At 38.2% G+C, this 13,383-nt stretch overlaps 1 protein-coding gene across 1 annotated transcript; it reads left to right on the forward strand.

Annotated features, from left to right (window-relative positions):
• Positions 1–442: 442 nt before the first annotated feature.
• Positions 443–7,265, forward strand: LOC131437867 (uncharacterized). The gene is made up of 3 exons (XM_058607499.1): positions 443–475; positions 673–690; positions 6,717–7,265. Exon 3 carries the CDS (start codon positions 6,752–6,754, stop codon positions 7,190–7,192), a length of 441 nt encoding a protein of 146 aa, XP_058463482.1. The 5' UTR covers positions 443–475; positions 673–690; positions 6,717–6,751; the 3' UTR covers positions 7,193–7,265.
• Positions 7,266–13,383: the final 6,118 nt, after the last annotated feature.

The following is a 13,383-nucleotide window of genomic DNA, read 5'->3' on the forward strand; positions in this document are numbered from 1 at the left end:
TTCCAAGAAAATTACAAGTAACGTCAGTCTTCTGAAAATCCATTCTCTGTCATGTTGTGCTAACAGATGGAAGGTTTAATGAAGTGTAAGGTTGTCAAAGGCATGCGAGAAATGTTAATATACCGCAATATGCACTTGAAATCAACGTGATTCATTGTTTGAGAGCTGTCCAGTTGATTGTTGATTAGACGAGATTCTTATCTCAAGAGCATTCCGTATCAGGAATCGAGCATGCTGCAGTTAGGGTAATTGATCATGTTTTCTCCAATTGCTTGGTGCCAACAACACACAACCATTTGAGGAAATGCACTATTCAGATTCAGCTGATACCATTTAATTATAAATTGGAGCGATGACTGTGAAGTCAGAAATATGTGCACGACCACGAGTTTCCTTGCTAAATATTCCATATGACATTGAACCAGAAGTTTTCACGAGCGACATTTAGTGCGGAATCACTATCAATCAATCGAAGGTAGGTTTTAAAATGAATAGCTACGAATCGCTCTATTTCTTTTTGATATATGTCTAGTTTTGAAGGAGTGAAATCGTTTTTTTATTGTAATATACTGTGTTCTGTTATCGATGGTTATCGAACCTATATTTTTGTAAAAGTGTTAAGAGCATAAAAAGAAAGATGACTTCAATATTTTATATTTTTCCTCTTCTCAGCTTATTCGCAGACCACGTGTGAGTATATTGTATTGTTGCGTGTTACTCGTACTTCAAGCATAATATCACTGCGCAAACCAACTTTCTAACTTCTCTTCTGATATTGAATTTTCAAATTACGGGCGTCACTAGAAATAAATTTTACATTTTAATTATTGTTCAGGAATGGAAAATGTGAATTACTAGGTATGGGAAATGTGAATATTAGGTATGGAAAATGTGAATATCTTATCATTTGAATGTAAATGGAGCTGCTTTTATTCGGAGTCCGGTTGTTTCCCGCAGTCACATAGGATGACTGGTCTGTTAATTTTAGCTCCGCATACTCAGACTCAATCATGTATGTATAATTAAGAACTCGGATACGTAGTTGCGCCAATGCGGGACACTTACATATCAGATAATATGAAGTACCGTAATCGCACTTACACAAATCACACAAATAATAGTCAGTATGCTGAATAGTAGCCATGTGATAATTGAGTTTGCAATGTCCGGTCAGAGCTCTGACCAAAATATTGCAATGAAGCTAGGAAAAATACAGTAGACATTTTGACATTTTCAGATTTAAATTTGGTAGAAATGCTTTTGTCTGAACGAAAGTTTGCAAGCTGCGCCAGTAGCTAGCATATTTGGATGCAGCCCAAGAACGAATCTTGTGCTTTATCCATCTAGTTGAAAGTGGTAAAGCTGGTTCAGGGCCAACAAAATCATTCGTTGCGCCAGCTGTAGCCAACTCATCAGCCCATTCATTTCCAGTAATACCAGAATGCACAGAAAGAAAAGATGAAACTTACACGACATGTAAACCAATCGTACTATTAAACAGACATCAGTTGAAACGAAAATCTGATTTAAAACCATGGTTGATGTAAAATTACATTGAAATGCATTTACTTTTTCATCGAACAAGGCTGTATATTTACAAACCGCTTAGTTTGGTAATGTAACATTCCATTCAATTACCTGCTCCAAATATGTGCATGAAAATAAATGTAAATTCACAAAATATTTTAATCTGTGTGGCCAAGTACCCATTACACTCAAATAAAAATTCACGTTCGATTCACTTGAAAAATCACGTAAACTGGTTTCAAAATTCAAATTGAATATTTTACGTGACAAAAATGAATGTTATACGAACATCCTCTAAAATGAATAGAGTCATCACATAAGGTTTTCGTGAACTGACCAAACGTCAAACAATCTACTTGAATTTCCAGTGTGAAAAACTCGATTTTGAAAATGGCGAACAGTGGCCCTCAAAGTGTGAGTAGTGTAAATATTTGCGAGAAATGTTATTTAATTGCAATTCTTTACTACATCGATCAGTTCATTCCAGTATGAAAGTTTCCATGTGTTCGACTGGACCGAGTGCCTGCGTGAGTCCTGCCGAATGCTTCAAACAGGCCGTTGGTCCACCGAAAAACGAGTTCAAAATCGGTATGAAGCTAGAGACATTGGACCCATGTAATGGGACCTCAACCTGCATCGGTAATGTTGTGGGGGTTCTCGGATCTCGACTTCGGCTGGGTGGCAGTGACAACATAACGATTTCTGGAAGCTTGTCGATTCGAAATCCCACGACGTTATTAGTTGCTTTTTATTTTTATTTAAAATTCTATGCTGATTTTCTAGAATAAATGTTTTATTTTTCATGACATTTTTCATTTTTTAGATTTAAAAAAATCTGAAATCTCCCTTTTGACTTCAACCAGTATATAAAATAGTGATTCTTTGGTATCTAAATTTGATATGAACTGATAGATAAATGTGATATGAGCAGTACATTACATTTTACTTATGTTTTATTTTATTTATTATTAAACAGCTTTTAAATGCCAGTTTATTAAAACCTACATGAAAAGAAGGGTGGAAAATATTCATATAACTTTTCACATAACTATAACATGATTATTATTTTGAGTGTAGAAGTAAACAGCATTTGAAATGCTGAGGTCTTTAATTTGAGTTCGACATGCGATCACTAGATTCGACCTGAGTGCCTTTATAGCTGCCGGAATAAAAATAAATTTGTTCACAACAGATTATCTGCCGAAGGCCCGATTGTATACCACATTTAGTCGCGAAATTTCTGCTTGGAACACAGTACAATATCTACCAAATGAATGAGCCTGCTCTAGCCTCATTCCACGACAGTAGACACCAGCACGACCATTCATCAGAGAATCGCCCGTATAACAAACTTTGTGTTCATCAAGTTGTCGCTCCAAATTACCTGACAACCATTCCTCACAAAAAGGATATCTCACATTGAATGTTTTGAAAGGAAAACTGCATGTGGGAGTTAGGTTAGTAGGAGTGAGTAAATACTCATCCCAGGTAACCATTTGAGACCACATGAGAGTGTGGCTAGTAGCATAGGGTTAATTGTCCAAAACCCTGTAACCTTAAGATGGTATGCACAAGATAATGCTTCTTGTTTTAGGAACACATGTAGTGGTTTAATGCACAGAAGCGCCTCTAGAGCAGCAGTAGGAGTTGTCGTGAACAATCCTGTCATCGCCATTAGGACCATCCTTTGGAGATGATTTAGCTTTGACTTTGACTGGACTGTCGCAACTTCTCCTTTCTAGCACCATACAATACATCCATATGCTAAAATTGGTCTAACAATTGTAGTGTAGATCCAATGAATGTATCTGGGTTTGAGTCCCCATGATTTTCCAAAAGCCGAAAGCCATGCAAGCTCTTTTAATCTTGAAGTCAATGTGAGCAGACCAATTCGGTTTTGAATCAAGAATAACCCCGACGTATTTTACTTGATTAACCATAGTAACCTCTGAATCGAAGAACTGTGACGGACGAGCTCCTGTAATTATCCTACGATGAGTGAAAAGCACCATTGATGTTTTGCCCCGATTTACAGATAATCTAACCTGACAACCCCATTGCTCAACAGATCGCACGGCTTGCTGCATTAAATCAAATAGAGTGTTAGGGCTTATACAGGTTATCAATATATGATAATCGTAGGCTAAACCGTAACTCAGGAATCCAAGGTCATTAGGTTTCATAAAAGTTGGAACAGTACACCTCCTTGGGGACACCCACAGACACTCATCTTTCTGATCTCTGCTTGCCGAAGCGACGAACAAAGAAGTCGATCGCTAAGCATTGCGTGTATCCAATTTGTGATACTTGAAGGTATGCCATGACCACGGGCTGCTTCCAGAATCCTTCCATCTGAAGTTCTTAAGGAAACGACTTAAAGTCCTTAGAAAGTAACTTATTTAATCTGCTAGCCTCGTTGAGACTAGAAACATTTGTGCAAAGGCTTTTCCAACCACTTCGCACCGACGATTGAAGAGCATTTTTGTAAGGCCTTCGAGCCCACACGAATGCTTCCGACCCATCTCTGTGTCGGTGGTGCCAAGCTCTTCTGCGTAGTTTCCTTAGGCCAGCAAGTTCAGCATTCCACCGAGGAATTCCTCTAGTAGCTCGCACAATCCGAAGTGGACAAGCCTCTTCATATGCTGCAACTATGAGTGAGTTTGTCTCATCGACAACATTTTCCAAATCCATTGGGGTTCAATTGTTGGTTGGTACCCGTGAAATCTAGTCGCCAAGCCTCTTGATGGAGATCCCAGTTCGTAGATTTGAGATTACGATATGTGACAATATCAAATTTAACTTTTGAATGATCAAAAACCTGCTTTAATCCACCTAGTGGTGTAATGACGCCTTTCTTATATCAATCATACTGTCATATATAACACTGTGGAATAAAAAATGAAATAAAATAATTTTCTTCGATTCTTGAAAAGAATAACCGAAATCTGTTTGTTTGATCGTCTGCTGATAAAAACTATCAATTGGAGAAGATTTGAGGTCGATTTAGAATTTTTTACGGGTTTTCGCCCTTTTTAGTGATGGTATAAAATTTTTAACACACTTTACCCTATAACTCCGGATCCGGAAGTCGGATTCGGAAGAAATTTATGAACTCCGTATGGGACCACAGGACCTTTTATTTGAACCTAAGTTTGTGAAAATCGGACGCTCCATCTATGAGAAAAGCTAGAAAACATAAAGACTGCCCCAGAAAGTATTGACGTACTTTAATTTCGCTGTAAATAATTTTTGATGCATCATAAGATTTTCCTTGTGATTTTCACTACATATGACTTATGACTAACTGAGTGTAAATAATGGTTCAGTTACTACCAATTATGAACTCGAAAAGAGTAGTCGGTCGTTTACCTAAAATTTGGGTGGTATCCAATTTTTTTCCTACCTAATTTTGGGTAGCCCATAGAAAAGCTCGACAATGAGCGATTTCTCCTCAAAAAATAAGTAAACTCGACTTTCAGTGTAGGTTAAGATTAAAATAAAGATAGATTCAAATGAACGGTCTTGTAGTCCCATACAAAATTCCTAAATATTATTTGGATCTGACTTCCGGTTCCGGAGTTATGGGGTAAAATGTGCAAAAAAATGAAAATATGTTTTCTAGCTTTTTTCATAGATGGCGCTACCGATTTTCACAAACTTAGGTTCAAATGAAAGGTCCTGTGGTCCCATAAGTAATTCCTGAATTTCATCCGGATCCGACTTCCAGATCCAGAAATATAGGGTAAATTGTGTTAAAATTTTTATACCATCACTGAAAAGGGCGAAAAACCTTCAGTAGACGGTCAAACAAACCGATTTCGGTTATTCTTTCAAGAATCGAAGAAAATTATTTTGAAGAATGCCACAGTATTATATATGAGAGTATGATTGATATGAGAAAGGCATCATTACACCACTAAGAGGATTGAAACGATTTTGTCACGTCTCTTTAACGGGCACGCTCGTGCACAATTTTTTGTACCACCTACACAATGTTTTAAGGAGAAAATATTGTAGTCCTTCCCTTTTTCATTGTTTCAGAACACAATATTTTAGTACAAACTAATAACTTTTTTGCAGTTATGAACTTTACTGTTGAGGTCCATGGCAGAATGATGATTTTTAATTTACCATACTTCCCATTCCCCATACTTCATAAGGTGAAAGATTGGACCATTGATCTTGAAATCCAATAGCGATGAAACTTTAATTTAGTAGAAATCATTACTAAATTCATCTGCAAAAATCCTCTCTCGCATTCTCTCGTTGTAACTGCTATGGTATGGACAATATTGATGAGGAGAGTTTAATTCAAATGAAAGGTCTTCTAGTCCCATACGGAATTCCTGAATTTCATCCGGATCCGACTTCCGGTTCCTGAATTACAAGATGATGATGAGTGTTGAAACATTTTCAAACAGTCAAACGAGCGACGAGTTAAAAAAGTAACGTAATTTTTTTCAAAACTGATGTTGAATCTCTTTCGACTTTCTTGTTTCGTAAGTTGTTAAATAATGGGTGTTAAAAATTCCAACATCAATCATCAAGATTGATATCAACATTATTCTGATTTGTTGGTCTAGTTATTTGGCTACCTTTGCGTGCAATCGCGTGCTCCCACAAAAAACCCTGCGCAGCAAAAAGTTATTAAATTTACAGGTCCATATATGACATAACTCGGAAGAACGTAATTCGTAAAATGATTGATTTTTACAAGAACGAATTAAATATACCCCGTACACACCCCACTTTTCAAGCAGACGTGTAATTTTCCATGTTTCAGCAATCAAAAGTATATAGAAATGCATTTAACTTATGTTCGACCGTAAAAATGAGTCATTTTTGATGCTCGAATATGTCGGTCTCAGAAGATGTAAATTCACACGATTTTTTCTAGGTGCGTGGTTATATTTATACGTAATTTCGTAGAACTGGTCCTGGCGTCTTTGAAAAAATGTGTGCAACTGTTTCACAAAGTCATCTAAATGTCGAAACGCACAAACGAATCATGTATATTATTCAATCCTCTGGGCCTCCGCAGAATTTTCCGATAGGCACAAATATGGTATAAACTTTCTTTATAGGAGAAAGACCAAACTGTAATATCGTGCATTTATATTAACAGCCTAATGCCTCTGAAACTTCATACATCATAAATCTGTAATTATAATGTCTTATTTTTTAAATAGATCAGTTGCACTACAAGCAGTTAGATCGTTTTCGGATGAATCTGCCAGATGGAAATACGACGGCGCCTACCGCGATTGTTGGACAGCCGAACGAAAACAAGGCTGTAACTATCCCGATCGGAAGTGTCATTAGAGTGTTGGGGTTTACAGCGGTTGGAGTTGGTTCCAAAGTACTAATACATGCTATTGGTAGAAAAGCTTTAAACGCCGGTTGTATCCGTCTGGCAGTGAGCGCTTTTCGTGTAGCTGATACAGTACTTCCATCGAGAGTTTGGATGTCGGCAGCCGTTTTCACTGGAACTTGGGTTAGCAACTACATTGCCTCAGGTTGGGTTCCACCACTTATGATGGCACTATTGTCGTACGATGCATATAAGCTCGGTTGTATAGCTTACGACTCGTATGAAAAATCAAAGACGGAAAACAGTGATCCAAGCTCAGAGCAAGGTACGTCTGAAGGGAATGAAATAGAATGAATTTATTCTTTAAAAATTATGTAACTTGAAAAAATATATTTATCTTATAAATATAATCGTGTGACTAACAAAACCAACTTAGTTTTCGTTCAATATGATCCGATTGGGTGATTCATTTTAATGAAATTTAACTAATTATTGTGAAGATATATGAATATATACGGGTTTACCGAAAAATAGTCTGTTTTAGCTTGTATGTTTGCCGCATTAAGGGGCGGCTTACTCCCCTAGGGTTAGCAAAGGAGTATCGGGAGGGTTGGACCTGATCAACAATAAATCTGGTCATTAAGAATTCATATTTATGCACAGCTTGTTTTTCTGTTTCCCGGTTGGGTTTTTCATGTTTCTTCCGGTTGTGGTGTAGTAGCGGTTGACCAGCATTCTAGGACATTTTTGGCGTTTTCTGCAGTCCGACGAATCGTTCATCGTATACCATACCGTTCCATAGAAGTAAAAAATGAGTTGGTACAGTGGGCTGTAGAATGAAGAGAAAAAGAGGGCACTAGATTTGCACGTCTATGGCATTTAAGAAGTTATAGAGGTAGGTCATCTAAAGAGTATCTCGGGTCGCCAGAACGTCACGGACTGGAACATAAGGTGGTCTACCTTGGGCACGAAGGGAATCAATTAGCTGGAGTCTGGCGTCACTATACTCGGAGCACACCCAAACAACGTGTTCGATGTCGTAGTAACCAAGCTTTCGTCGATACCTGCGGTATAATGGAATGTAACCACCGTCCTAGACTTCCATCATTCCAGGAGGTTTGCAGCTGACAAGTGCCTCTTGACGAGAACGACTGAAAAATTCATTGAAGCAGATTGGTTTTTCTTAGGTTTCATTATGTAATGCGCCCACCTTGGCAAGTGAGTCTGCCATCTCATTGCCCCTTACGGAACAATGTGATGGGACCCAAACCGGAATTCCACAAATATCTGCAAGTTGTCTTGTCGTGCTAGAGTTTTCAAAATATTCATCGATTTCATTAACATAAAAGTTGTAAAGAAGGAGGCTGAGGCATGAGCCTTGGGGAAGGCCCATGTAGCTAAATCGTCAGGTTGTCAAGTCTTGATGTGTAAAAAACATGCACTTTTCAGACAATAAATTGTGTAAAAAGTTGTTTAAAAGTGGGAAAAGACCATGCTTGTGCAGCTTCTCCGAGAGATTTTTTTTGGAAACTGAATCAAAAGCCCTCTTTGTGTCTAAGAATGCTGATGCCATTTGCTTCTTGTGAGCATATGCCATTTGAATTTCCATGGAAGCTGTTTTCCATGGAAATTCAAATGGCATATGCTCACAAGAAGCAAATGGCATCAGTATTCTTAGACACAAAGAGGGCTTTTGATTCAGTTTCCAAAAAAAATCTCTCGGAGAAGCAACTACTTGCGCTGTTACAAGGCAATCGTTCGTTCCTTTGCCTTCACGGAAACCAAATTGTGTATCTGAGAGCAAGCCATTTGATTCCATCCATTTGTCGAGACGAAACAGAATCGTTTTTTTCAACAGTTTTGGAATACAAGAAAGCATTGCAATCGGCCGATACGAGTTGTGGTCGGAGGCTGGTTTGCCGGGTTTCTGAATAGCAATAACTTTCACTTGTCTCCAGTCTTGGTGGAAAAAGTTCTGGTCGACAACCTTGTTGAATAAATGCTACAGACGCTTTTTCGCGATATCGGGAAGATTTTTAAGTAAGTTGAATTTAATTTTATCGCACCCAGGTGCATTGTTATTGCATGATAAGAGGGCAAGAGAGAACTCCGTCATCGAAAATGGGGTATCGTTACCAGTACATCGGGTGGGCGCGGCGCGATAGGTGTTTAGTTCACGAACAAAATCCGGGAAAACTTTCTTGGCGAAGTCAAACATCCAGCGATTCGAATATTCTATGGACTCATTATTACTGGTTCCATTTCGTATGCGACGGGCTGTATTTCACAGAGTGGTCATCGATGTTTCCCTAGATAGCCCATTAACGAACCGACCGCAGTAGCCCCGTTTTTTCAATTTGATCAGATTTTTCATAGTCTTCTCTAACGATGCGTATTTTTCGTAGTCTTCGCGATCCCCACTGTTTCCGAATCTTTTTTACACGGATGACTTAATTTTGTACATTTCTGAGCATTCTTTGTCCCACCATGGGGTTGAAGGTCGCGTAGTGATTGTAGGCGCGCGGCGCTGAGGAACAAGTCAGCTAGGGATTTGTATTCTTCTAGCGAATCTGGTTGTTTCGATTCGAGACCTACTCGATATCGCGGTCGAGTAGGACTTCCAGTCGATACTCTTCGTGAGATCATATGTCATATCGACTGATGTCGGTGCACCAGTGGATAGTGAAACCAAAATCAGCAAGTGATCACTACCGTGGGGATCAGGGATTACCTTCCACTTGCAATCTAGCTGTAGCGAGGTCGAGCAAAGGGATAAGTTCAGCGCACTAGGGTGGGCTGGCGGTCTTGAATTGCGTGTCATTTCACCCGTATTTAAAATTGTTATATTGAAGTTGTCGCACAGATCATAAATTAACGAAGAACGGTTATCATCATATAGGCCACACCCCGTACCATGCGAGTTAAACTCTCCTAAAACTAACCGTGGGGTGGGAAGAAGCTCCATAATGTCTGCAAGTCGTCGTTGCCCTATCGAAACTCTGGGAGATATGTAGATAGAAGCTATATAAAGATCTTTGTCTCTAATTTTGATTTGGCAAGCAACAGCTTCAATGCCCGGGATCGAGGGGAGGTAAATTCGATAAAATGAATAGCACTTTTTGATCCCCAAAAGTACCCCTCCCTACGAGTCATCTCGATCTAGGTATATAATGTTGAAATTGTGGAAGTCAAAGTTTATATTTGAAGTAAGCCATGTTTCACACAATGAAAATACATCGCAGTTACGAGAATTTATCAAAAAATTTAAGGAATCTAGTTTTGGGATGATACTTCTGCAATTCCACTGGAGTATAGTGATCATACTCTCGATTTCTGTAGGTAGTTCAGCCATTGATAGATACGATCACTGCAAGGAGGGACCATTGTTCTGTCAACTGTTTTAAAAATGTTCTTACTGTTGGTAGTAAAGCCGTTAGAATACTTTTAAGAGGATCAGTTATATTGAAGGCTGTTAATATCCAGTACACGACATCAGAGAATTTCAGTTATCCAGAGTTTGTCGGATTTTCTAGTTGTATTTTGGAATAACTTGGGTTATTCGATGTCCCTGGAAGTGCAAGAAATTCCTGGTTGTATTTTAGAAATCTAGGAGGTATTGGCTTGGGTTCTACGGAATTTTTTGGTTCAATTTTGATGTTTTATTTCCGTTCTGATGTTCACTTTGTAGTATTTTAAGATCTTTGCGAGGAAGCTCTTCTTTGGTCGTTTTCATGCAGGAGTCATCCCCGTGTCCCTCGCCACATTCACCACACCGTGGTTTGTTACAACAGTATGGTGCCGTATGTCCCATCTTTTTGCAGTTCAAAAAGTGCATTACCCTCGGTACATACAACCGGACAAGTAGACGAATGTTTCACGAGAAGAGTCTGATGGGTAGTACTTCCCATCTTGTGTCGATTTGAAGTGCAATTGCTTGTCAGATGGGGAGGGCGGGCGTGTATATAAATATCAGATGTGTCACTATTCGAATATTCATCTAAATCATCATCTTCCCCGCACAGTTCGCTTTCTCATCTCATCCAAGTTAGTCGATAAAACGAAACCGCTTACGTTCGGGACAGAAGAAACCAAGTACAGTATTGTGTAGTGAACAATAGAAAGACCTCGAAATGAGTGAACCAAACGAACAAAAGCTACCGCCGACACAAAAGAATACAATTGTTGTTGACTTTAGACAGTGCAAAATTCGACGAGAACTTGAAGGTTTGCTTAAGGAGCAAATACATCTTGACATTAAACGTGTGCATTTACTTCAATGCAATAAGACCAATAATGTTGTTTATATCCAGTTCTATAAAGAATTGGATGCAATTCAATTCGCTAAAGACAATAATAATGTGCACTATGTGAAGCATGAAAATATCAAGTACAACATTCCATTACAGTCATCGATCCTTATATTCGCAAAACTATGTCCCAATACGGAGAGATTCTCTCTATCGAAAAAGAAAAGTGTAAGATTTTTTCCCCGGTATTCTAAATGGCGTACGTTTGTTACGATGCGCTTGAGGAGGCCTATACCTTCTTATGTGACTTTCGGTCAGGATACAAGAATCCCATGCAAATCACTTGTTACCTATGACAATCAGATGGCCACATGTCAATATTGCCAAAAAGCTGTTCACTACGGTAAGCCATGTGATAAACTGAACAAGGAGACAACCACACCAAAGGACAACGGTGCTTCCTTCACACCAACCCCAACCAACCCCAGTACACCTGTAACAGCCACCAACAACAATGAAGCATCCCCTTCAACGAAACCATCCAACGTATCCCCTATAGAATAAAGTACACCGGCTGCAGTTAACAACTTACCATCCAACCAACCAGCAACTGCAACAATGTACAACAAGACGCATCCACAGCAACTAGTAACGAAATCAACAACAATACCACCGATGCGGCAATGAATAACGAGACGAACCGCGAACAAACTGCTGGAGTTGAAATGAATGAGGGTACCGTTACCCTAGATGATGTAGAGTGAACAGTTATTATTCTCGAACTCATCTGCTCTAATGAAAATTTGCGAGTTTTCACAAGGTGGAAAATCAATATCCGGCTATAAAAAAATATTTGTAATTCAATAAAACAATCAGTATTTAAGGAAATATAAATTACAGATCCATGCAGTTGATTAGCTATACGAGTTTACCTTGGTTTACCTATTTTCGGTTGTCTAAAAATATTCAATTTACTGATTTCAGTGACCTGGTCGATTATCAGTATAATATTCTGAACTGCCGAGAATTCGGAAATAATCGACTGTATATTTAGAATTTTTTTGGAATCTGGAATCTTTTTCATCACTCTATAATTCCGGAATCGTATGTCGTATCCGGATAAAGATGCACGATAGTCTATGAGACTATAAAACCTTTAGTGTTAATATAGGTTTGTGAAAATCGTTTAAGTCGTCGCTGATATATCGAAATGAGTTCCATTTTCCACTACTGTCGGTACTTTCGGAACTGGAATCCCGAAATCGATAGTAGCGAAATAAGTTTACATAACCACCAACATATACAAACTAGATAAACCAATATACCCGAGTGTAATTGTAATGTTATAGAGCTATAAGTGGCGCCAATTGCGGCTATCGATGAGAAATGGTTGCAAATATACAAACTTTTCAACGTCTCTTATGCTAAAGGCAAAGAACTGAGTATGTGTTTTTTTTCTAAAATATGTTCTTAAAATGAAATTTTTATCACATCTGAAAACACATTAAACCACCAGTTTTTCACATTAATCACTAACAAATCACATGAAACAATCATTTTTGAAAAAAAATCGATAAATATGAACTTTTTTCTATGTATTTTCGTTGTCTGACCTTTCCGATCCGATACCGATTTTGCTGGTATTTCCGATTGTGCAAGAATTCATTGCAGTTTGCGAAAGTTGATATCATTTAACTCGAAGCTGTCGCCTTGAAACCTCGAAAAAACCCTACACGGATTTGAATTGTAGATCAATCAAGTACACATAAGTCTTTGTTTATGCGGGGGATACGTATAGAAAACTTCAGACTTCTAACAACGTATAAAAACTTAAGACTTCAGACTTCAGTGTACTTTTTCGGGGAAGTCAAATTCATTTCAACGGACTACGTTAAGGTAGACACGTAACGGGTAGATCCTTGAGCCTCAATCGAAAAATTTCAGAAACATCTTACGTTTCTCGAGTCAGAGGTTGATCAGATTAAAATTTAAAACAAAACAAACCATGTTTGTTGTTGTTGCCTATGATGTTATGTTATGCTGGAATTTTGGGAACCGTTCTTTGTAGTTAGTTTATCCTTCGTATCCATGAACAAAACAGCAATATAATATTTAATACATTAAAGAGAATAGTACTGCGAATTGCCATAAATAAATAAGTTTTTTTCATTATGAGATTGCCTTTCGATGATATTTCTTTAAAAACAATAGTTTCGTGTTCAATTGACTTTTGCCACGAGGCGAAAAGTGAAGGCATGGATGTTATTTTATACACAATGTCTTTCATACAACATGCAA

Source organism: Malaya genurostris, chromosome 3, assembly GCF_030247185.1.
Source record: "Malaya genurostris strain Urasoe2022 chromosome 3, Malgen_1.1, whole genome shotgun sequence".
Lineage (NCBI taxonomy): Eukaryota > Metazoa > Arthropoda > Insecta > Diptera > Culicidae > Malaya > Malaya genurostris.